This window comes from Harpegnathos saltator, unplaced genomic scaffold (assembly GCF_003227715.2).
Source record: "Harpegnathos saltator strain DR-91 unplaced genomic scaffold, Hsal_v8.6 scaffold751, whole genome shotgun sequence".
NCBI classification, from domain to species: Eukaryota; Metazoa; Arthropoda; class Insecta; order Hymenoptera; family Formicidae; genus Harpegnathos; species Harpegnathos saltator.
The window spans coordinates 24976-51338 of record NW_020230595.1 but is presented as its reverse complement, the minus strand read 5'-3'; the positions used below and the strand labels follow the sequence as shown (position 1 = coordinate 51338).

Here is a 26363-nt window from a genome sequence, read left to right as displayed (position 1 = left end):
CGGAGTGAGCAAACGCGGCACCCATCGCGCCGACAGCTTTCTCATGCCCAAAATTTCATGCAGGATATGACCCACGCGGTCTTTTGAGATGTCTACTGTCTCAGCTATCTCGCGCACCTTCAATCGGCGGTCTGCCAATACGAGATCGTGGATTTTTGTCATGTTATCCTCCGTGGTAGGGGCACCTGGGCGTGGCTCATCAGAAACCGACGTGCGACCACGTTGAAACTCGTTAAACCAATTTTTGACAGTCGCTATCGAAGGAGAAGAGTCACCGTACACAGCATCCAAGTGCTCTTTGATTCCGCTGTGCGATTTCCCTTCCAAAAACAAAAATCGAATCACCGACCGATATTGCTTTTTTCCATTTTTCTAAAATCCGCGGACACACCCGCTTCCACACGCGGTCAAAACAAAACTACGAGTCCGATTCGGCTGAAATTTCGACAGTAGCCGTCTACGAGAATGTACTACACGATAGTAAATTTCTCTTGCGATAGTGGCGCCATTGGGCGGTGAGGCTAAGTACTTATCGGACCGCCCTCGTATTTAAGAAACGCAGTTTTATTATTTATTAATATTTTCTGTTTCATTTTTATGCTTACAGAATAAAAAAAACCATACAGCAGGGATCGAACCTCAGCCGTCAGTTCGTTACCTTCGCTGCTGTGCTACGCCGCTTCGTTGAATATTTCTCTTACTAACTCGTACTTTGTTGGCTCTTTTCTTTAGACCGTTTTTTCTCGAAAACGAAGAGGTATTGCGTCGTATGCTATTACCATGAGTTACTCGAATACATTTGCGGGAACTTTTGATTTACTTCTTTAATTTGAAGAAATCTGCAGCTGAGGCTCATCGATTGCTTGTAGAAGCATATAGTGAAACTGCTTTAAGTGAGAGAAGTTGTCGTGAGTGGTTTCAAAAGTTTAAAAACGGTGAATTTGACGTGGAAGACGAAGAACGTAGTGAAAGGCCGAAAGTGTACGAGGACACGGAATTGGGAGCATTATTGGAGGAATATTCGTGCCAAACGCAAGAAGAACTTGCACTTATTGTACATTAGAAGTGACTCAACAAGCAATTTCACATCGTTTAAAATCGTTGGGAATGATTCAAAAACAAGGAAATTGTATCCCATACACAGTCTGTCCCAGATCCAATGAGACTGGTCTAAAAAAAATACAAAGCGTTTATTATTTTGATTTTTTATTCTTGTTTATTCAAAATAGTCTTTTTCTGAGTCAATACAGCGCTGGAAACGTTCAACAAATTTTTCGAAACATTTTTTATACTCATCGGCTGGAATGACCTTTAGTTTGGCGGTCGAAATCTTTTGGATGACCGGGATGGTATCGAAACGATTTCCTTTCATCACCAATTTCAGTTTGGGAAATAGCCGGAAGTCGCACGGAGCCAAATCAGATGAATACGGTGGATGATCGATAACAATGATGCCTTTTTTGGTCAAGAATTCACATACCATGATGGCTTTGTGCGATGGTGCATTATCGTGTAACAAAAACCAACTGCCTGGCTCTCGATATTCCGGTCGAACTCGTCGAATTCTGGCCCACAATCGTTGTAGAACTCCCAGATAATATCTGGGCAGACACACAGCGGTCGCTTCGAAGAATTTCTTGGACTTTCTCGATGTTTTCTTCATTGCGAGTGGTTTTTGGCGGCGGTGCTCGGTCATCGTCTGCAAGGTCCTCACGACCGTCACAGAATCGGCCAAACCAACGGAAAACCTGTGCACGGGACATGCATTCATCCCCGTACACATTTTTTAGCGTTTCGTACGTTTCTGCACCACTTTTACCCAATTTAAAACAGAATTTAATATTCGCTCTTTGTTCCATGTTGGTTTTTCGACCGACGTACACAAAGTGATTTTACATAAAATGTCAAACCACAGTGAAATATCAACCGAATTCGCTCAAATTTTGAGGTTAAGTAAATGAAGGGTAGAACATTAACCTACCATCATTCACTCATAGATGTCGCTGTGCTAAGAACTTTGATGGAACCAGTCTCATCATATCTGGGACAGACTGTGTATGAACTGCAGCCGAGAGACGTTGAACGCCGATTTTGCACGTGTGAAATGCTGCTTGCCAGGCATAAAAGAAAGGGTTTTTTGCATCGTATAGTCACTGGTGATGAAAAATGGATCCACTACGATAACCCAAAGAAGAGAAAATCATGGGGACCACTTGGCCATGCTTCAACATCGACAGCCAAACCGAATATTCATGGAGAAAAACTCATGCTGTGTATTTGGTGGGATCAGCTTGGTGTCGTGTATTATGCTCAAACCGAGCGAAACCATTACTGGAGCTCTCTACCGAACACAATTGATGCGTTTGAGCCGAGCATTGAAGGGAAAACGGCCGCAATGCAAGGAGAGACACGACAAAGTAATTTTTCAGCATGACAACGCTCGGCCACATATTGCAAAACCGGTCAAAACCTATTTGGAAACACTTAATTGGGAAGTCCACCCCACCCGCCGTATTCACCAAACATTGCCCCTTCCGATTATACTTGTTCCGATCGATGGCACATAGCCTGTCTAAGCAGCGCTTTACATCATATGAAGATACTAAAAATTGGGTCGATTCGTGAATAGTCTCAAAAGATGAAGAGTTCTTCCGACGTGGTATCCGAATTCTGCCAGTAAGATGGGAAAAAGTAGTGGCTAGTGATGGACAATACTTTGAATAAAACGTAATGAATACTTTGAATAATACTTTGAATAATACTTTGAATAAAACGTAATGTATCGTTCTTTCACAATAAATTCCTAATTTTTGATAGAAAACGGCGGAAACTTATTTGTACTCCTAATAGAATCTATGATAACCAAACAATCATAAATTATATACTAATAATATACTAATAATGCACTAATAATACACATAATATACTACCCACGAAACAAGTCTACATACTGTAAGCAGATAGCAGATAAACTCCGTCGAGACCGCGAAATATTAGATAGAACCGTTAGATTATCGAGAATGAGTTAAACGAGAAACATAAACAGATCTCAGACAAATAGACTTGGCGACCGAAACTGTTGTTTTGAATGTTAGTGATTGTTCGTGAGTCTTTGATTAGCATGTATTTGACAACATATCATCGATAATCATGTCCCGAATAATATGACGCTTCGTTGCCTTTATCCGCGGGTACATCAGCATCGACGTGGACTAATAAGAAGCCTCCAGGACGATTCGAAAGAAAGATTTAAGAGCAGCAACGAGGAAAAGGAGAACATATTATTCTCGCACATTATTGCACACTTTACTTTACTCGCTTTTTGCTTTTGCCTTTCGGCTTTGTTCGGTTTATGCTTTGTTTTTGTCACGATTATTGTATGAGCATAAATATCGTTATCTGTTATCATTAAATTGCTTCGAGTACGTGTCACTTTTCTACCGTGTGGTCATTCTTGGCGCCTTTCTTTTCGAGCATCGCGGTGGCTTTCTCGACCATTTCTCCGTTTCGCTTACGGCTTAGCTTATTGACTACCTAGGCCTTAAAATACTAAACACCAAACAGCTACGAAAACAAAAGAATAACCGCTAATCGCACTACGTTTACAAGCGGTAGGCGAAGAACAATTAAAAGCGAGACTCATACCAAATTCGAAATAGCTATGCTTGCTTTTATAATCTCCGCCGCACGCTGTTCTGCTACAGTAGCATCGCTTGTTTGTCTTTAGCGCCTACACCGCGCAATATCGTTCTCCGCATTTCCTCTTTTCCTCTTTCTTGTTGCAGCTCGGCCTGAACCGTTCAGAGACTTAGAATTCACGTCGAAAAAGCGATAGAAAGGTCGATCGACGTTAAATAAAATATCGGATCTTACAAATTTTCGGCGAGAAAGAAATACGTCACCCGGCAGACCGCAACTCTGGCAATGAAATTTTTTTATACGATCCAAGATCGCGGTCTGCCGAATGACGTTTTTCTTTCTCGCTGAAAATTTGTAAGATCCGATATCTTATTTTATACCGTTTCATGTTTCTAAAAATATCATCTAGACAATGAAATATTAAAGAATAAAGAACCTGATATAATAAATTTTTCATAATTATAAATAATTGTATATATTAATTATATCGAATATAATTAAAAGCTGTGGCTCGGCCTGAGCCGCTCGGGGACTTAGGATTTACGCCGAGAACGCGAAGAAAAACTATCGTGTGATAAGTCAGTGTGACAAGGCGAGCATAAGCGCACTGTCCCGCTCGGTGTACGATAAGGCAAGCATGAGTGCGCTATCTCAGTCTCGCTGCGTCAAGTGTAAGGAGTGTGAGGAGACCGAGTGGTGGGGGTAGGTCGCGACCGTGCACGCGGTGCATTCCCAGCACTGCTCTTCTAGTGCTGTGGTCGGGCTATCGGGACCTCCCGCTCCTCTTCCTCAGGGGATAAGCCCGTCCTCTGGCCATAGTGCGGGCCCATCTCTTCCACACCCATCTGGCGCTGCGGAGTGCTCCTGAACAATTGTCAGCTGGGAAAGGGCTGCCGGCCCAGGGCTCTTGGCCGACCCCGCCGCGTCGCTCCTCCTTTCTCCTCCCCCGGGAAGCTAGTGTCATCGTTAGGTTGCAGACGACGACACCTTATTGCTCATTCCTCCTCGAATCTTCCTTGAGACCCTTGGCCTTCTTCTTTTGCGCCATCACGGTTTCGTAGAAGGAAGAAACTACCTTCCAATTCTCCTCGCTTCCCGTTCATTAGTTCGATTCGTTAGTTTGAATGACCTGGGAAGCGAAAAATCCTGCCCGATTGCTGCAACCACAATCCTGCGCTCTGCTGTTCAGGCAGGGTAATCCTGAAGGGTGTGCTGCGCAGAGTCGTTATCGCGATCGCGGAAGGTGGCACTGTGCCGTGCACCCTTCTCTATTCGACACAGATACTCACTGTGAAAAGCAGCGTGCCCGGTGAGTATCTATCAGTTTGAAAGTCAAGGACTCAGGTTTCCTATTTAGCCATTTGGGCAGACAGGGATGGCCTCGGCGGTTCTCCTCCGCGCAGTGGCATCCATCAGGTGCCTCTGCCACCTGATGAGGAGGAGCCACAAGTCGTGCAAAGCTCAGTAACATACGCATGAACTTTTCCTAATAGCTTTCACGTCATCCGTAAAATATTATTGTGGACTTTCTTTAATTAATTAATTAATTAATTAATTAATTAATTAATATTCTCTGATAAGCCTAATCCACTGATGATTGAAACGACTTTTTATCAAAAAGCAAAACGAAATAATAAATTAAAGAATAATATTCAGTCCTCCCGGATTATTTTTAGGACTCTAAAGGATCACGAAAAAAACCGAATGTTGTTCGTCATTTAATCATTTCATTCTGCTTTTCCATAACGTAAAAGGTCGTTTCAATCATCAGTAAATTAGGTATACCAGATATATAAATATGAAATCGGAATTTTTGTATAGAAAATACACGTTTATTGTATGAAAATGATAAAAAATATTTTATTCGAAGTATTGCCCATCGCTAACTATACAATTTTCCCACCTGTCTGACAATTTTTGGATGCCACGCCAAAAAAACTGTTGCTCTTTTGAGGCAAACCAGTCATCGAACCATTTTCGTACATTTTCGTAAGAAGTGAAGCGCTGCTCAGCAAGTACGTGTCCCATCGATGCAAATAAGTAGTAATCGGACGGAGCCAAGTCTGGTGAGTAAGCCGCATGCGAAAGTATTTCCCAACTAAACGCCTCAATCGTTTCCTTCACCAGGTTTGCTGTGTGTGATGGTGCATTATCATGAAGCAAAATCACTTTGTGTTGCCTTTTTTGATATTCTGGTCGTTATACAAGCAAAGCTTGATCCAAATCGATCATTTGTTGTCGGTAGCGTTCAGTATGAACGGTTTCGCCAGGTTTCGCCAGGTTTAGGAGCTCATAATAGATCACACCCTTCTGATCCCACCAAACACAGAGCATTGTCTTCCGTCCATAGCGATTTGGCCTTGCAGTCGATGTCGATAGTTCGCCTGGAGTTACCTATGATCTTTTACGCTTAGGATTCTCAAAATATATCCACTTTTCATCGCCAGTCATAATTCGATGGAGAAATGACTTTCTATTGTACCTGGCGAGCAGCATTTCGCAAGTGGTTTTTCGGTTTTCCTGCTGTCTTTCATTCAGTTCATATGAAACCCATTTCCTCATCTTCTGGATCTTTCCCATGGCTTTTAAACGTATAGAGACGGCTTCTCGTGTCAAATTTAATTGATCCGTGAGTTGTTGTTGCGTTTGAGCGTCATCCTTATCCAACAATGCTTGTAATTCGCTGTCTTCAAACGTTTTCGGTGGTCTTCCACGTTCTTCGTTTCTCACGTCAAAATCGCCACGTTTGAATTTTTTAAACCACTCAAAGCACTATGATTTACCAAGAGCATGCTCACCGTAAGCTTCGACAAGCATTCCATGCGATTTTGCGGCAGTTTTCTTCAAATGGTAACAGAAAATCAATGCTGTCCGCAAATCGTAACTTTCAGGCACAAAATTCGACATGTTCAACGCTATTACAAACTATGCTGTTATATGAAACTTGTGTTGTTGTGTGTTGAAAATCTTTGTCAGATGTCAACAAATGGAAATGGCGCGAATGACGCGGTTTGACGGTAACTACATTGACAACTAGGGCCATCTATGGGCAAATTCCGGTTTCATATTTACAGACCTGGTACTAGAGATACTATAAAAAAAATACGTCAACAATAGCACCTTATGGATGACGTGAAAGCTATTGGAAAAAATTACGCGTATGTTACTGAGCTTCGCACGACTCTTGAGCCACGTATGAAGATAGTTGTAAGAGGAATAGCGATAGACGAAGCAAACCGAAGAAAATCGAGCCAAGAATGTAAAATTTGCCGAGCTTTATGTTACGGGATCATATTGACCCCTAGAGGTTATTTGAAAATCATATCAATTTTTAGATGAAAAATTCTTGAAGAAAGCAAAGAAAAATATTAAATATGAAAGTTGTAGGGTTTAAAGTGAGGCAGTTGATGGTGACGATCTTAATACAAAGACCAAACTTTGAGGTCATATCAACTTGATTCTTAGAAATTTCATTTTTGATATTAAAAATTAATAGAGCATAAAATTTTATATAAAACTGTGCAGTTATGATTTGGGATTACTTTGGCCCTAAGAGTCATATAAAGGTCAAACAGATTTTATATGAAAAAAATCTTCGTTTGACATCAGAATTTAACAGAGCATGAAATTCTATGTAAAAGTATGTAACTACACCATGAGGTCAATTTGACTCTGGGAGATCCTAGAATGTCAACTGAAGGTTAAATGGATCAAGATTGACAACGATCTAGTCAGTCAAGATCATCGGATGTTTCAGTCAATTCAAAGCAAAATTAACAATAATTAATATATCAAATTCCGTCAAACCAATCTTAAGTTTTGAGTACTAGTTTTGAGTATGAATACGGGTCTTAAAATGCAAGTTGGTCAGAGATTTATCGATCAAGACGAAACAAACGCTCGTTATGAAACGATCACTATGTGCAGCGCAGAGTTAGTGCTAGTCATCACAATACAACACTTTTGCGCGTTATGGTATTAACAAATAAGTACTTAAAAAAACTATTTGTATGCAGTGATTATTAAATGTCAGACGCCTTTAGACGTTTTTCGCATATGATAAAGACTTTCGTTAGACGATTATAGATGTTATTAACGTTTTAAGAGTTATGTTATTTAATCACTAGTGTTATTGTTTGTATTGTTTACTTCTAACAAAGATCAAATAGTAATAATATTTGTAACTCTAAACTCGTTGCTATTTGTCTATCATAGATAAAAAATCATTAAAACGAAAAAGGAAAACTATATCGATGTCTACATTTCTATAATATCTTTTATTTTTATAGAAAATAGATTGTACATTCTTAAACTTTATTTTTTTAAATACGCTTTTATATAAATGTGAGCGCTTTTATATATCGATTATTATTTTTAGGTGGATAGACAAAAAAAATCTGGATGAATTAGTTAAACCATGGTATTGTAAAGTATTACCTTTTCCATTAAACTTTTATTATCCAGGCAAATATGAACGACAAGCACAATCCTTGATACAAAGTTTATATCCTATGGAAGATAATATAAATGTTATTGAAAATAAGGTATGTATTAAATATATGTTAACTTTGAATTTATTATATTTGTAAGAATATTTAATAAAAAATAAGTATTCTGATTAATAAAGCCCATTTTCAATGACTTTAATGATAATCAATGTCATTATCTCATATGTTATTCAAAAAATTCAATTATCGATTACTGTTTATTAATAAATTCTTTTCAAAAAGAAATTAAAAGAATATATTTCTTGATTGATATATAAATATTCGGATTTAGTAATACTTGTGTGCAGATAGAACTTATCAAACTAAACAAAACATCTTTTATTATTTTAGAATCAACTACAATAATTATTGAGATACTAACCTTTTCGATACGGCAGATGTTCGTCGCATAATGTAATTTAGTAGTTGAGAACAATAGAATGATTTCTATAATTAATAATTTGATAATTATTGCGAATAGCGTAAAAAAATATGAGACTTTTATATTTTTTTTAATCTAAATTCAGTACTACACGTCTGTTGATTATAACTATATGAGTTACCAAACATCCTGTGAACTATATAGGGTGTTCCAAATTACCTGTACAATCTCTCGTGGAGACGTAGAGCGAGTCGAAATAAACACAAAAGTCCCATACTGTTTTGCGAAATTCGCAATAATTTTCGAGAAATTAATGTGAAAAGATGAAAGGGAAGCAAATCGGCAGAGGAAAAGCATTCGAACCACTCGAACCATAGCACAGCCTAGTTTAGTTTAATAACTGTCTCAATGGCGAGATGAAAGACAATGCACCGCTGTTTGTCCTTAAATCAGCGTTCCTATGTCTGACCACACCGCGCCTAGACTCGCGTCGATGGCTGATATATGGTTATGATTACAACTTTCTTCTTATGTTTTATGTCTCCACAAGAGATTGTTTAGATGATCTGGGATATCCTGTATATGAACTATACTGGGTGGACCATTTTAATCAATACGACTATCTCGAAAAGGAGAAGTTTTATCAAAAAATGTTTCAGACAAATGTTTTTTAGTTCGAAGGGGGACATAAGATTACATCATTGGTTTGATCTTGAATGAACATAGCAAGGTCACGTCAAGGTCAGCTTTAATTTTTAATGAAACCCCCTATTTCTCATTACATTCAAGTCTTATAACTCGGAAAATACTCAATAAAACATAACTTATTTATAATGTTTTCGAAAGCTCTCGAGATAAGCTACAAGAATATGTAATGACAAATAGGGGGTTCCATTTAAGAAATTGAAACTGATGTTGATGTGACTTTGACACGTTCATTCAAGGTCAAACCAATGACGTAATTTTATGCCCCTCTTCGAACCAAATAATTTTTATTTGAAACATTTTTTAATAAAACTTCTTTTCGAGATATTCGCGTGTATTAATTAAAATGGTCCACCCAACATATGATGTATATACCCAGTATATGATGTATATATCAGGTGTAGTAAAAAGAAATCCATTATTTTTCCAATAGATGGCTTTAGTTATCTGTATCTCGCGTTGTATAAGTCCGATCGGGTTCCACTAGATGGCGTTAGAAAGATGAGATTTCTAAAAAAACCTTTTTGACAGTTTTGTGATTAATTGACTCAGTTTTGTGTGAGCGCGCGTCAAAGATGGACACTATCAAAGAGAAAATACGCTATATTTTACGGTTTTTCTTCGATAAAGGCGAAAACGCAAGCCAGGCGGCTGAAAATGTGAATAGTGTTTATGGTCCTGATATTGTAACAGCCAATCACGCGCAATTTTGGTTTCGTCGATTCCGTTCCGGTAATTTCGATGTCAAAGATGCACCACGCACTGGAAGGCCAATTGTCGAAAATATCGATAAAATCATGGACATTGTCGAGTCCGACCGTCATGTAAGCACTGTTTCGATTGCCCAAGAGCTAAAGATTGCACAAAAAACCGTTTGGAACCATTTGAATAAGGCTGGATACAAAAAGAAGCTCGATGTATGGGTGCCACACGAGTTAACGCAAAAAAACCTCATGGACCGAATTTCCATCTGCGAATCGCTGCTGAATCGCAACAAAATCGACCCATTTCTGAAGCGGTTGGTCACTGGTGATGAAAAGTGGATCACTTACGACAACGTCAAGCGAAAACGGTCGTGGTCGAATCGCGGTGAGCCGGCGGAAACGGTGGCCAAGCCAGGATTGACGGCCAGGAAGGTTTTGCTGTGCATTTGGTGGGATTGGCAGGGAATTATCTACTATGAGCTGCTCCCCTACGGCAAAACTCTTAACTCGGAACTGTACTGTCAACAATTGGACCGTCTGAAGGAAGCAATCGCCCAGAAGCGGCCAGCTTTGGCCAATAGAAGAGGAATTGTGTTCCATCAGGACAATGCCAGGCCACACACATCGATAGTGACTCGCCAGAAGCTCCGAGAGCTTGGTTGGGAGGTTCTTATGCATCCACCTTATAGTCCGGACTTGGCACCAAGTGATTACCATCTGTTCCTGTCCATGGCGAACAATTTTGCTGGTGAAAAATTCGCTTCAAGAGAAGCTTGTGAAAATCGACTGTCTCAATTTTTTGCCAATAGGGACGAGGGCTTCTATGAAAGAGGCATAATGAAATTACCTTCAAAATGGCAACAAGTTATCGAATAAAACGGCGCATATTTGACCTAAATCGGATCATTCTAACTATGGTAATTAAAGCCTTCAATTTCATGCAAAAATAATGGATTTCTTTTTACTACACCTGATACTATACATACTGGATGTCTGACAAGGAAAGGACGCATCGACCGGGAAACGGTTTGGAACGAAACTTACGGAGTTAATAGTACTTGACTACTAATAACTCATGGTAATAGCATACGACGCAATATCTGTTCGTTTTCAAGAAAAAACGGTCTAAAGAAAAGAGCCAACAAAGTGTACGAGTTAGTAAGAAAGGTATTCAACGAAGCGGCGTAGCGCAGCAGCGAAGGTAACGGACTACCGAGCTGATGGCTGAGGTCCGATCCCTGCTGTATGATTTTTTTATTCTGTAAGCATAAAAATGAAACAGAAAACACCAATAAATAATAAAACTGCGTTTCTTACATATACTAGTGTTTGTTAAATATATTATTAATGATTTAAATTGCAAAAAAACCGTAAATCTTATTTACAGGGTGCGTACGGTAATTGAGGACACTCATGTATATGAATGTAATTTCTGGAGAACAATTTTGTTTGTTTTTTTTCTTGTCAGATCATCAATGGAGGACTATAAAATAACGCAAGAAATGAAGAGACATGCAGTTATCGTCGCTATATGCGCGAAACACACCGATTTAGAAATCTCCAATTTTCTCAATTGCGCCCGATCATTCGTACATAAGGTATATAAAATATATAGTGTATGAGAAAATGTTTATATAATAATTGCAATGGAAATAGGAGTAAAAATATATTATATTTTCGCTGGAGGATTTTTCGATAATAATTCATTACTCTCGTAAATATAATTCGCATATACGAGAGCATTAGTGAATTCACCTTTAAAATCTTCATTTTCAAAAGATCTTTCTTCTAGCGATTCTACATCAACTATTTTGCTTGTTGAAGGATTCTCTGACATTGTTATGATATATATAATTTAAATATGATCACCGGACTGCTCTGTATCACTAGTAAACGCACACTGCTGCTTGCTCTACTAACGACTGTTCCGATGCTCGAATCATTTCGTCATTCTTAACGATCGTTTAGAATGACACAAAGGAAGTTTTTGAAGAGGGATTGCCAGAAGAGATAAAGACACAACACAAGTTCAACATAACACGACTTCAACACAACATAGAGAGTTGTAACAGAAACAAATATTTTATATATACGATATAAGATTACGAAAAATTATCTCATACTAGTTTAACCCTTTGCGGTCGGCTGATTTCGAAGAGATCGATAAACATTGATAGTTGATCTGTAAGTTGATCTAAACATTTGAATCTAACATCGGGAGGATAGTTTTCTTTCATTATCGCTAGTCTCGTTTGCCGTACCGCGCGCCAGGCGATCATGAATGCCAGCCTGACGGCACCGACTTCTACGACGACTTGCGAATGACGCCACTATGGCGGCATCGACCGCAAAGGGTTAAAAGCACTCCTATATATTTCATAACAATATTATTATTCCTATTTTTATTGCAATTATTATATAAAAATTTTCTCATACACTATATATTTTACAGATAAGATTTACGGTCTTTTTGCAATTTAAATCATTAATAATATATTTAACAAACACTAATATATTTAAGAAACGTAGTTTTATTATTTATTAATGTTTTCTATTGCATTTTTATGCTTACAGAATAAAAAGAACCATACAGCAGGGACCGAATCTTAGCCGTCAGCTCGGTAGTCTGTTACCTTCGCTGCTGCGCTACGCCGCTTCGTTGAATACCCTTCTTACTAACTCGTACACTTATGTCGGCTCTTTTCTTTAGACCGTTTTTTCTCGAAAACGAAGAGGTATTGCATCGTATGCTATTACCATGAGTTATTGGTAGTCAAGTACTATTAACTCCGTAAGTTTCGTTCCAAACTGTTTCCCGGTCGATGTGTCCTCCCCTTGTAAGTAATTCTCTGCAAAAATTAACTACCAAACGACGTTAACTTAGAAAATATAGTAAATAAAAGTTTCATATGTGAGATACTGTCCATCACAAGCATGCAAACTGCATGTGCAGTTATTAAAACCCACGTAAGTTGCATATGCGTTTTGCATCGCGCGCTACGCGCGCGGTTATTAAAACTCAAGCGTAAGTTAAAAACGTGTAAGCTGCACACACGGTTATTAAAACCCACTCGTAAGTTGCAAGTGCGTTTTGCATCGCGCGCTGCGCGCGATACAAAACGCACTTGCAACTTACGCGTAGGTTTGATTGTTCATAACTTTGTAATATTTTAATATCGTTTAGAATATTTCTGCCAATATTCATGACAATTGAACATAAATGGTTTTCAAAAGTTTCTCCAAAATCATTTTCTAAATATCATTTATCACTTCAACCAATAAAGTTTAGTTATGTAAAATAACCGATTAAAGTGATAAATTGCATGTATTTTATCACTTTAACCAAAGCTGTTGTATTATGCATAATAACCAATTTATAACTTTAACCGTAGCATATACATTATTCAATAAAATTAACGCAACAAGAAAGAAACATCAAAATTTTGTTGCATATTTTCAAATGAGCATAACTTTTTTAAAAATGATCGCATTGGGACGACTTTGATTTTATTTTAAAGCCCTGAGCCTGTACTTTAAAAAGGATTTACTCGATTTTCAATTGATCTTCATCCTATCCTTTTTTGGCTCCTAAAACAACAAAATGTTTTATTTTGTCGAAAAATTACATTGTTTGACACACGATACGAACTAGGACAAATTTTTTTGGCAAATTTCAAACAAAGCACCGTAAAATATGGTCTTTTCCACTTAATTTAAAAAAAGCGAAGATTGTACGATTTTTTCGCGCAGATTTACGGCATTTTGACTTTTTTTACATTTTTAAGCATCGGACCGCTAGCATTAGCATTACCCGATGCGTATCACGATGAGGTTCGAATTTGACGCATCATGTGAGCCCTGAAAAGGGCCGATTTCGTGTATGTGTGTGTGTTTATGTGTGTGCGTCTGCATGTGCGTGTGTGCGTACGAGCGTGTACGTGCGTGTATGCGTGTGCGTGTATGTGTGTGTGCGTGTTTTTTTTATGGCAAACTTATCGTGGGAGGATATAAGTTATACTTAATAGTGTCTATTCTCACCTCATCCTTGAATCACCTCTCGTAGACGCTGAAACAGATTGATGCAAGCTGTAATTGCTTTGGGCAATTTTATTCCTTGTCTATTTTATTCCATATTCGGTTCAACGTTGCTTCGAATTCTTGAAGATTAGAAGGTGCTTTCTCCAAATTTCGCAACCGTCTTTCCATCATATCCTACACTATATTCAATAGGATTCAATAGGATTTAAATCCGGGTTAACTGATGGATGTGGTAGTACCTCAATTTTTCATTTTTTGTGAGAAAGTCACGGATAATACTAGTAGTATGTGGTCGAGCGTTGTCTTGCATCAAGGTAAATTTGCGCCCTATTTGCTGACGTATCGGAGTCACGTGAGGACGCAAAATTTCTTCCATGTAACGTATCGCTGTCAATCTTGGAGGTGGCACAGTTACAAGATCCGTACGTTCGTGCATCGATATTCTACCCCATACTATAATGGTTCCATTACCAAAAAACTAGATCGGATCGACATGATTCTCCTCGAAATGTTGTCCTCTACAACGCCAAATACGGAGTCTTGCGTCATTGCCATGCAGATAAAACCGTGATTCGTCAGTAAACAATACATTTCTTCATTATTTCAGAGTTCAGTTTCGATGGGCGCGTGCATATTTCGAACGAGCGCGTAGATGAACTATTGGCAATATTGGCACTCGAACACGAACCGGTGATCGCAAACCTTGTTCGTGCAGAGGTCTTCTGATTGTTTGATTACTGATCTGCGAGAAAAACCATACAATCTTCGCTTTTTTTTTTAAATTACATGGAAAAGACCATATTTTATGGTACTTTATATTTTTTTTCTTTTGTTTTAATTTGCGTAAATTTGCAAAAAAAATTTGTCCTATTTCGTGTCGGATGTCAAACAATGCAATTTTTCAACAAAATAAGATACTCTATCGATTTAAGAGCCAAAAAGGGATAGAATGAAAATAAATTGAAAATCGAGTAAATCCTTCTTAAAGTACAGGCTCAGGGCTTTAAAATAAAAACAAAGTCGTCCCCATACGATCATTTTTGAAAAAGTTATGCTCATTTGAAAATATGCAAAATTTTAATGTTTTTCCTTGTTGCGTTAATTTTGTTGTATATACATATAAATTTATAAAAATATAAAAATTTAAGTATAAATATTTATTATAATATTTGTATATATACAGGTATACTCGGAAGCACAAAAATGTTTGACATTGTTGTCAATAAAGCTTGGCGATAGAGAATTTTTTTATGGACAACAACCTAGCATAATAGATGCTATTATATATTCATACTTAGCACCATTGCTCAAGGCACCATTACCAAATCCAGTTTTGCAAAATCATTTAAAAGCTTGTACAAGTTTAGTAAAATATGTGTCACGTATTTCGCAAAGATACTTTGAAAATGAATATCAAGAGTATGAAAAACACCAAGCTGAAGAGAAAGCGGCAAAACTAAAACAAGATCCTGACAACGAATTTCCAAATAAGAAAAGAAATCAATTTCTTGCTGCATTTATTGCTACTTTGACAATGACAGCATATGCATTATCAACAGGAATTGTAGAGGTAAGAGTTATTTTTTATATGCACAAGAAATAAAAACATATTATAATATAACATACCATAAACACATACATATGCATATACATGCATACACGCACATTATAATATACTTTTACTTCTTTATTCGTTTCAAATATCTTTTTATATATTTTTAATCTTTTGAAATATCTATAATAGAGATAATATCAGGTGAAACATACAATATTGTTCAAACAAGTCTGACAAGGAGATGCCACAACCTGCGAAATCGATTTTCAAACGAGTCATACCTCGTTCGATGTAAAAGTTCAAGTTTAGATGTAAAAAATGACGACCCTAAAAGGACTCGGGTGAATGGGTCTTCGTTTAGAATAAATTGTGAGGCAAAATTAGACTAACGGAGCTGCGTCCTCTAAGAGCGGAAAATGTGCAAGTGTAAGCAACAAATCAGTGTAGCTGAGAGGTCTAAAGCTCCCACCCGACGATTTTTCATGTTTCATTTTTTTACCTCGCACGTGCAATTAATGTTTTTAACTTATAATCAATAAAATATTTATACTTGTTCCGTTTTTATGCAGACAAGTAAGGAATTATATAGCGAAGTTCCAGGCTTTATTAACGTGAAATATAAAACAGAAACATAATTTACAATTCTTAAAACGGAATATATTTCTCTTATATCAGGTGTAGTAAAAAGAAATCCATTATTTTTGCATGAAATTGAAGGCTTTAATTACCATAATTAGAATGATCCGATCTAAATCAAATATGCGCCGTTTTGTTCGATAACTTGTTGCCATTTTGAAGGTAATTTCATTATGCCTCTTTCATAGAAGCCCTCGTCCCTATTGGCAAAAAATTGAGACAGTCGATTTTCACAAGCTTCTCTTGAAGCGAATTTTTCACCAGAAAAATTGTTCGCCATGGACAGGAACACATGGTAATCACTTGGTGCCAAGTCCGGACTATAAGGTGGATGCATAAGAACCTCCCAACCAAGCTCTCGGAGCTTCTGGCGAGTCACTATCGATGTGTGTGGCCTGGCGTTGTCCTGATGGAACACAATTCCTCTTCTATTGGCCAAAGCTGGCCGCTTCTGGGCGATTGTTTCCTTCAGACGGTCCAATTGTTGACAGTACAGTTCCGAGTTAAGAGTTTTGCCGTAGGGGAGCAGCTCATAGTAGATAATTCCCTGCCAATCCCACCAAATACACAGCAAAACCTTCCTGGCCGTCAATCCTGGCTTGGCCACCGTTTCCGCCGGCTCACCGCGATTCGACCACGACCGTTTTCGCTTGACGTTGTCGTAAGTGATCCACTTTTCATCACCAGTGACCAACCGCTTCAGAAACGGGTCGATTTTGTTGCGATTCAGCAGCGATTCGCAGATGGAAATTCGGTCCATGAGGTTTTTTTGCGTTAACTCGTGTGGCACCCATACATCGAGCTTCTTTTTGTATCCAGCCTTATTCAAATGGTTCCAAACGGTTTTTTGTGCAATCTTTAGCTCTTGGGCAATCGAAACAGTGCTTACATGACGGTCGGACTCGACAATGTCCATGATTTTATCGATATTTTCGACAATTGGCCTTCCAGTGCGTGGTGCATCTTTGACATCGAAATTACCGGAACGGAATCGACGAAACCAAAATTGCGCGTGATTGGCTGTTACAATATCAGGACCATAAACACTATTCACATTTTCAGCCGCCTGGCTTGCGTTTTCGCCTTTATCGAAGAAAAACTGTAAAATATAGCGTATTTTCTCTTTGCTAGTGTCCATCTTTGACGCGCGCTCACACAAAACTGAGTCAACTAATCACAAAACTGTCAAAAAGGTTTTTTTAGAAATCTCATCTTTCTAACGCCATCTAGTGGAACCCGATCGGACTTATACAACGCGAGATACAGATAACTAAAGCCATCTATTGGAAAAATAATGGATTTCTTTTTACTACATCTGATATATCACTAAATTGTATGCATGTCACAAGATATAAACATTTTGCAAAATCTATACGACTAAAGTATACATTTGAACTCGAGCTAATGCGATTCGCATACAATTGATTATTCGCTACTTATTATCAGCACCAGGATTTAAATGTATGTTGCAATATGATTGGTATGTGTCCAACTTAGCAGAGGTCGACGTTTTTTATAACGTTATTCAACAATATTTTCCAAGCAACATCTATAATCAAAAGTGCATTTGAGTAGTAAAACAAGGCGGGTTTTAACCCACTTTTTAAAATGAATTTTCGAAAATCTGACCTTTTTTAATGAAATCTTTTTGAACCTGACCTTTTTAATGAAATCTTTTTGAACCTGAACTTTTTAATAAAATCTTTTTGAACCTGACTTTTTTAATGAAATCTTTTCGAACCTGATCTTTTTAACGAAATATTATAATTAATACCCCCCGCCCTATTTATTGATAACCCGCATATGTCCGGAGAAAAACGTGCTAGGATATAGGTAGGCTCGAATCTGGGTCTCGCGGTTGCTATCCGAACGCTCGAGCCTCGTAGACCACTGCCTCCTATTGCTAGTAGGCGTCACATTTACAGGTAAGAGATGGCGGCCGTGACGTCACGCACATGTCCACAGAAAGAAACGTGCCGGGATGTAGATAGGGTCGAACCTGGGCCCCGCGATTACTATCGAACGTCTATCGGACGTCTCTCGAACGTCTATCGGACGTCTCTCGAACGTCTATCGGACGTCTATCGAACATCTCTCGAACGTCTAATAATCATCATACCGCAAATAAAGAACTGTATTTTTATTAAACACAATTATCATATAAAATCCTAAGAGGTGAAAGGGGATAAGCGTGTTGGAAGAAACATCTGTACATTTGAAATAATGTTTTATTAAGCATCGTACAATTCTCTCCAAGTCCACCAATTGAAAATGTTTAGTACATTCTGTAAGGCACAATTTTTCATATGATTATTACATCGAAAAGTATTATTCAATTTTTGCAGAGAAGACATGTCATCGTAATCGGTGTCCACGGTCCTAATGATCACGTTGCTTCCACATTGTCATCCAGAAGGTGTAACAACCATTCCCGCCTTTCATGCCCCTTTACATACATAAGTTGAGATGCGACATCTTCAAGCTCGCCATACATATCACCCACCACAGCTGTAGTAATCAAATGTTCAGCTCTGCAGTATTTGACGGTTCCATCTTCCCATCGTAATCCATGGTGATTAGCCGTTAACCAGTAGGCTCTCGATTTGTCTGATCTTGTGAGCAGATGCCATCGCATCGGACTCGTGAAGATGTAGTGTGAAAGAATAGTTCCATTCTTCAGTATCACCGCTTCTTTTATAATAAATCTCTTTCCAACCATGTATCCTTATAGATCCACAAAAGTCGGCATATCCATGGTGAAATATTCTTCGACACATCCGGGAGAGAAATGTTGTTTATAGCACTTTGTTGCATGTATTATTCTTTTCTCGTACATACTTTCTGATGTTAGTTAATTTATACATAATTTTATGTTTTCCAGAATATCATTTATTTGTTCATGGCTTCATACATTATATTTTTTATCACGCACGCTAACAATTCACAATCAATGAGCGACTCGCGGTCAAAGTCGCTACTTTCTTGTATTGTTTTTGTTGCAGTATGTATATTAGTAATGTAATTCTTCTTTTCACGAAGAATATTTACAAAACTTTTGAATTTTACATTAACTATACAAATATTTCTGATAACCATCCGTACATGTGATTGATGCAAATTTCAAATGTAAATAATACATTTAACGTATCTGGTGTTACTAATATAAGCAATTATTAAAAATTGTGAGTTTAAAAATTTGTGAGTTGTATATCTTACATGACGTTATTGTTAATTCTTCTATACACATCGGGGGAGACGATGTCTTATAAAAATTGACCTGCAGAAATCTTTAGATGTTATCACGTTACCCCATTAGCGCATTCCAAGTTTTGATCGGCAATAGCAGTTGTTTGTTACGATTATCATCAATGACTATGTCTATAATTGACTCAGCTCCTACGCTGATTCCGATATTCAAATATTTATAAGCAGTTGCAGTCAAAGCGTATCGGCGTCCTAAGATATGCATAGCAGAAGGTCGTGGAACGCTGAAAAAATATAGAAAATTTACAAGTCTGAATCTGGAAAAAATTACTACGGATAAACTAAAAGAAACAGCGTTATGACACTCACCTCTCGCACATTTTCTTGCTCGGTGGAGCCTCGTCCTCATGTTGAGCAGGCATGTAATAATTTGCTTGTTTAGCGTTCATTTTAGCACCGGCAGCATACATTTTTACTATGTAGACACACTCAAATTTTACTATGTAGACACACAACCGATGAATCTCGCGTTCACAGAGCGACTGAGAGACAGAAGTTTTTTTCTGAAGCCTAATATTATAGCTATTATAGGGCATCCCCTCCTCCCTCTTACTCTTCGGAGTTGTAGCGCATGCGCAGATACATTCTTCAAACCGAGAAACGAGATGTAATTATCTTTGTTTTAGACCCTCCCACCCCATTTGACTTAAGCATGTCCAAACCTGTTTTCTAATGGAAAGAATATAAGGTAAAGCATTCTAGAGTGCAGAGCTATTCTCCGCAGTTAATGAAGATATGGAAGACTTCGCTCAAACCGAACGAGAACTGTTGGCGCAATCCACTCGTTTGAATTCGCGATGGACATACGACGCGTGGGTGCAAAAGTGTGACAAGTGTATCAGATGTTTGGAGGAACAGTCGAGCAAAACGACCGCGATTGTTGATTGACGCCACGCAATCAGTGGTGGTTCGTATTGCACGACTCGAGGGACTAAAAATTTCTGTGCAACAACGCTTCATACATGTGGGTGCTGGACATGCATCAAGAGATGCAGAATTGGTATGGAAAGAAATTGATACGGCGTTCGAAAGCCGCATATCAACCGGCGCATATTATTAACGTGAACTATATCGAACCTCTTCGATTTCTCCAAGATGAGAAGAGTACGGTGCTCGAGCACATGCGAAGTGCTATGGAAAGGCACAACAATCTTAAGATGAACACTGTGTTCAATGGCGAGTTTATCGCGGGTGACGATCACGCGTTCAAAAGTATTAACACGAGAAACAGTGAACTCTTTTCTGCTTTGGATTTGGAAAAATGGTACGAGCAACGCGTCATTGAGCCTACCTTAAAATCTTTGGAGGAATTTCAAGAACGTGATAGTGGGTGGGCATTGCTGCGCATGCTTGATCTCACAGTCAATATCAACAAATACAATCCATTGCATGCAGGGTGCAACATTGCCGCGCGAAATAAAATTAAAGAAAGCAGTGATAAACGTACAAACTAAAGACAACGCATGTTTTGCATGGTCTGTAGTCGCGGTATTATATCCAGCTGAAAGACATGGAGACCGGAAACCTTCGTACCCACATTACACCAAAATATTCAATCTTCAGGATATTGAATTTCCAATGACGATTAAACAAATTGCCAAGTTTGAACAATGATCGCGTACGCGTATATCCCCCACCGCGAATGATTTTTCGCATATACGACAGTGCATTGCGCTATAAAATGCTGCATACTGTTCTTGTGATAAAATTTCCATAGTGGTATTATTATACAAAATAACTTTTATACGATGCACCAATTGAACAGCTAAACAACATATCCATCAACGTATATACCATTCAAGATAAAAAGAAGCAGAAAGAAGCATGTACGATCGTTCCAATACGTTTCGCCAGTAAGAAGGAAAAGCATATAAATTTGTTATATGTGCAAGATCCACGAGAGTACAAGATGGGACATTTTGTGTGGAACAAGAATTTGTCACGTCTTATAAGCTGGCAACTAAGTAAGAAAAAATCCAAGAAATATATATGTGATCGGTAAGAATATTCTCTATGAATACAATATAACAAATATGATATAAAAGAAAAACTCGTAATATCCATTTCTTTTTCGTTTCAGTTGCTTGCATTATTTTCATTCCAACGAGAATCATATCATAGATTGCAACAAGTTGAATGACTGTACAGTCGTCCTGCCAACAGAGGACAACAAGTGGCTCAGTTTTACCAATTATAGCAGAAGGGAATGGATTCCATTCGTGGTGTACGCTGACCTGGAATTCATTCTAGAGAAGACGCTAAACGAAGAAAAAATATCGTATGTGTATCAGCATCATAAAGTACGTAGTATAGCTTATTGCGTACGATGTTCCTACGATGAATCATTATCCGCGTATTAGTGTCGTCGCGATCCGAATTGCATTTCGTGGTTCGTCGAGGAACTTAAACAATTGGCGCATCATATAAAAGTTATTTTGTATAATAATACCACTATGGAAATTTTATCACAAGAACAGTATGCAGCATTTTATAGCGCAACGCACTGTCGTATATGCGAAAAATCATTCGCGGTGAAGGATATACGCGTACGCGATCATTGCCATTTAACCGGGCAATACAGGGGTCCTGCACATTCCAATTGTAATTTAAATTATACAGATTCCTATTATATTCCGATAGTTTTTCATAACTTATCAGGTTATGACGCTCATTTTATTATCAAGGAAGTAGCCACCGCATTCGAAGGTCACGTCGATGTACTACCAACGAAAGAAAAATATATTTCATTTACCAAACATATTAAAGATACAACAAATAAAACATCAGACTGGCGAAATCATATTAAATTGCGATTCATTAATTCGTACAAATTTCTCAGTACCAGTCTCGATAAATTAGCATCGTTTCTCACTGGAGACAAATTAAAAATTCTTCAATCCGAATTAAAAAACTTATCCAGCAAAGATTTTGATTTATTAACGCGAAAAGGTGTCTTTCCATACGAATATGTGGATTTTAATGACAAGCAGGATCAATGTTTGCTACCGCGCGAGTTATTCTACAGTTCGTTGACAGATGATATAGTATCTAAGCGCGATTACACGCACGCCGTAAATATATGGGAGCAGTTTTCTATTCAAACCTTAGGCGAATATAGCGATTTGTACCTGAAGACTAGTGTCCTGTTATTGGCTGATATTTTCGAAAATTTCCGCGATAGTTGTATCAAAAGTTACGGTCTAGATCTCGCGCATTATTACACACTACCAGGTTTCACGTGGGACATGATGTTAAAACATACAAAAATTAATTTTGAATTGCTCACAGATATTGATATGGTAATGTTTATCGAACGCGGTGGTACACGTGGTGGTCTGAGTCAGTGTTCCGGTAGATATGCAAAAGCCAATAACCAATACATGCAGTCTTACGACCCATCGAAGCCATCCTCATACCTCATGTACTTTGATATAAATAATTTGTATAGTTGGGCAATGTGTCAACCGTTACCATACGCTGAATTTAAGTGGGTTGATGATACATCGAATTTTGATGTATCATCAATCCCGCTAGATTCGCTCACAGGTTATATTCTCAAGGTTGATTTGGAGTATCCCCAACACCTACATGATGCACACGTAGATCTACCATTCTGTCCGACGCGAACGAAGCCCCAGAACAAAAGCCAAGAAAAACTCCTTGCGACTTTATATAATAAACAGCGTTATGTTATTCAATATTGCAACCTGCAGCAATGCACACGCCATGGTCTTCGTATCGGAAAGATTCATCGCATACTCCAATTCACGCAATCTCCATGGCTACGCAACTACATAGAATTAAATACGCAGTTTCGAACGCATGCAACAAACGATTTTGAGAAAAATTTATACACATTGATGAACAACGCGGTATTCGGCAAAACAATGGAAAATGTTCGCAATCACGTCGATGTAAAACTTTTGACAAAATGGGATGGACGATACAGTGCAGAGGCAATGGTCGCAATATCAAATTTTCATAGCCGGAGCATCTTTTCAGAAAATTTAATTGCCGTTGAATTGCGAAATGTGAAGTTCAGCAAATCGATCTATGTAGGTATGTGTATTCTCGACATATCTAAGACCTGCTTGTATGAATTTCACCATGAGTACATGTCACCTCTGTATCGCGAGAAATGTAAAGTACTGTATACGGACATAGATAGTTTAATTTACCATATAATGTCCGACGATGTGTATGAGCTAATGAAACGTGACATTGCTAGGTTTGATACGAGCGATTATTCTCAAAATAACATATACGGTATGCCGCTTAAGAACAAAAAAATTCCAGGGCTTATGAAAGATGAAAATAACGGAGCTATAATGACAGAATTCTTCGGGCTCAGAACAAAAATGTATGTACTGAAAGTAGAAGGTAAAAAAGATACTAAAAGGGCGAAGGGTGTTAAGAGGAATATTAAAGCGCGAACAATCAATTTTAACGATTACACGTATTGTTTGAGAGAGGAAATTGAAACGAGTCAGCGTCAATCGTACATAAGATCCAAGTTGCATGAGGTATACACAATATTCGAAACGAAAACTGCTCTCAGTCCATACGATGATAAGCGATATATTGTGACTCGATAAATACATTACTATAGGGACATTATAGTATACCATTATAACGTTTATTTGTTTTATTGGCTATTTTACAATTAAGTATGTCATCAAATGTTCTAATAAAACTGTATTCATTTTTTTTTACAATACATTATCCTTTTGTATCCATGAATTATGCGAATTGTCGAATCCCAGCCTTTTTACATATACCTTGCCACCTTGCTTGCGCAACACCTTTTCTACTAAGTATACATCTGGATTGGTGATACTATGTTCGTGTTCATAGAAACCCCCAGCGACAGGTTTCCCGCGCGAGTCTGCGAGTAGGTAAGTTGCAGGATTAGTTGTCTGCACTTTGACGATTTTAAACACTTCGGTTGTCCAATTCGATGTATAGCCTTTTTCAAAGTTTTGAATTTGCTGACACGTACCGGATCACCCACTTTGAATTTCGCAGGTGCTGCAATCTTTATGTTGCTGTAGACTGTGTTTAAGAGCTTATTAGCAATCGCAGGTGTCACATCGATAGGACGCATGCCGATAGTTCGATGTTTTCGCATGTTGTATTCAGCGACGAGGCGCGGTAACGAATCGATCCATTTGTAAGTTCCGTTGAACGTAAACATTTTCCACATGTCGTTCTTTAACGTGCGGTTGAATCGTTCCACAACAGATGCCTTTATTACTGAATAAGTCGAATAATGACACCGTGTTTCTTCACAAGACTCTGCAACTTTGTATTGTAAAACTCCTTTCCCTGATCAGTTTGCAAGTTCTTCGGACATCTTCCATCCGTTCGAATTATCTTTGCGAATGCCTTAGCTACCTCCTTTCCGCTTTTGCTCTTTAACGGCACGGCCCATGCATGCTTGCTCAGTACATCGATAATGGTGAGTATGTAGTGGTGGCCTCAATTGAATCGTGAGTAAGGACGCATTTCCACCACAACGACCTGCCAAAGATCATCGTATCCACGTACAATGACGCGTCTACGAAGAAAATTTCGTCTCGCTGGGGCGTGTAATTCTTTCACTAGTTGTTGTTTGTCGGAATGTTTCTTCTCATCATTTTTCCTCGTTACTTGCCGAGTCATTTTCCCATCATGCGTGAGGCTTTGTCGCTCTGCACCGGCAGAAACAGCTAAAATAGTATCGATGAGTTGCTTTTCTTCTTTTTGTTAAATTTTGACGATTGCTTCTCCGTTGCAGCTCGTGATGATTCGTCTCCTGCTTATGTCGATACTATACGTCAATTTAACTGTAATATTTTACTTTTATATTTTCCGCGATTTTTTTATCTCTGAACCTGTCCAGTCTAAAATTCGTTCTATGTTCTCATGAATGCTATTTATGCTCTGTATGTTTTCTTCCGGTAGTCTTCCAGCCAATCCTTCAATTTTTTAACATTCTCATCTACATATTGCTTCGTCTCAACGTTACTTTCATGCAGTGGAAGCTTTACAGCATTTATATTCTCATCAATATACTGCTTCTTCTCAACGTTACTCTCATGCAACAGAAGTTTTATAGACTTTGTACTCTCATCCACATAATATTTATGCGCAGCGTCATTGAAGGCTTCCGACCGCGGTACATTATGTATCGCATACATTTTTGCATCGAAACATTTGCCATCAAAGCCTTTACTATTGGCAGCTAGACAAAGGGCATTTTTATGTACGTATCGTTTGATTGCAACGTTGTTTAAATGATATCTCACACCTGCAACACATTCTTCCACGTATCGTTTAGTTGCAACATCATTGTCAGCTTCAGATTGCGCTATATGTTTTATCTTGCGCGACTTTGTGTCAAAAACTTTGGCAGGGTTTAAATAAAGGACATTTTCATGAATGTAATTTTCAACGTGTTCATTTCATTGATGCGCTCGATCAGTATTCGCACCATTGCTCTCCAAACTTATTCATCGACATTTCGGAGCAAGTTGTACCAACTGACAGACTCGTTTCAATGCCACGCTGCTTAATTTATAATGAGACCAGCTTCGCGGAGTTCTTCGATAATCGATAAAATTTCGTGCTCGTGCGAGTTGTTGCCAGCTTGGTGCGAAGCGTCAAGCAATCGCAGACGATCCACCAGCTCGTTTGGATCATCCCAATGCACGTAATCTATATTGCTGTCATTTAAGGTCATAGTTTGCGATGCGTATAAACCTTTTCCTCCCACTTTATTGCTCGACGTATCTGATACTAGGGGAGCGATTATATGTTTATATTTGTGCCCCTTGTTACCGAGTATAGGATTTTGCAGGAGGTACCCGCGTCTGTGAGTATTTGTCGCCAATAGTATATTTATGTATTTTTACATATCAGCTTCGGTATACACAGAATCGTTGAGGATTCATTTGAATATTAGTAAAGATCGG

The 26363-nt window shown here is 38.3% G+C and overlaps 4 protein-coding genes and 1 long non-coding RNA gene across 9 annotated transcripts in view; 3 read left to right on the top strand and 2 right to left on the bottom strand.

Moving 5' to 3' along the window:
- The window catches only part of LOC105190762 (metaxin-1), a 169778-nt gene that overhangs the window by 126137 nt on the left and 17278 nt on the right, over window positions 1-26363 (top strand). For 2 of the 4 annotated variants that reach the window (XM_025306089.1, XM_025306087.1), the window contains exons 3-4: window positions 8018-8183; window positions 15139-15525. In XM_025306089.1, coding sequence (XP_025161874.1) covers window positions 8018-8183; window positions 15139-15525 — 553 coding nt within the window. Of the gene's footprint in view, window positions 1-8017; window positions 8184-15138; window positions 15526-15699; window positions 16130-26363 lie in introns of those variants that run through there. The other 2 variants (XM_025306088.1, XM_025306090.1) reach the window with 2 other exon arrangements.
- On the bottom strand, window positions 8091-14739 carry LOC112590211 (uncharacterized). Of its 2 annotated transcripts, XR_003114057.1 has the most exons (4): window positions 14235-14739; window positions 13956-14129; window positions 8509-8573; window positions 8091-8148 (listed from the first exon to the last, which is right to left on the bottom strand). It is a non-coding gene; the product is annotated as an uncharacterized LOC112590211 (long non-coding RNA). The 2 variants fall into 2 exon arrangements; XR_003114056.1 differs by lacking the exon at window positions 14235-14739 and having other exon boundaries at window positions 13956-14142.
- On the bottom strand, window positions 19324-19963 carry LOC112590208 (uncharacterized). The gene is made up of 2 exons (XM_025306092.1): window positions 19720-19963; window positions 19324-19634 (listed from the first exon to the last, which is right to left on the bottom strand). The coding sequence occupies exons 1-2, from the start codon at window positions 19944-19946 to the stop codon at window positions 19451-19453; spliced, it is 411 nt and encodes a 136-aa protein (XP_025161877.1). The 5' UTR covers window positions 19947-19963; the 3' UTR covers window positions 19324-19450.
- LOC112590209 (uncharacterized) lies at window positions 21320-22046 on the top strand. Its single transcript, XM_025306093.1, has 2 exons — window positions 21320-21408; window positions 21491-22046. Exons 1-2 carry the CDS (start codon window positions 21320-21322, stop codon window positions 21768-21770), a joined length of 369 nt encoding a protein of 122 aa, XP_025161878.1. The 3' UTR covers window positions 21771-22046.
- On the top strand, window positions 22277-24371 carry LOC112590207 (uncharacterized). Its single transcript, XM_025306091.1, has 2 exons — window positions 22277-22831; window positions 22971-24371. Exon 2 carries the CDS (start codon window positions 23271-23273, stop codon window positions 24003-24005), a length of 735 nt encoding a protein of 244 aa, XP_025161876.1. The 5' UTR covers window positions 22277-22831; window positions 22971-23270; the 3' UTR covers window positions 24006-24371.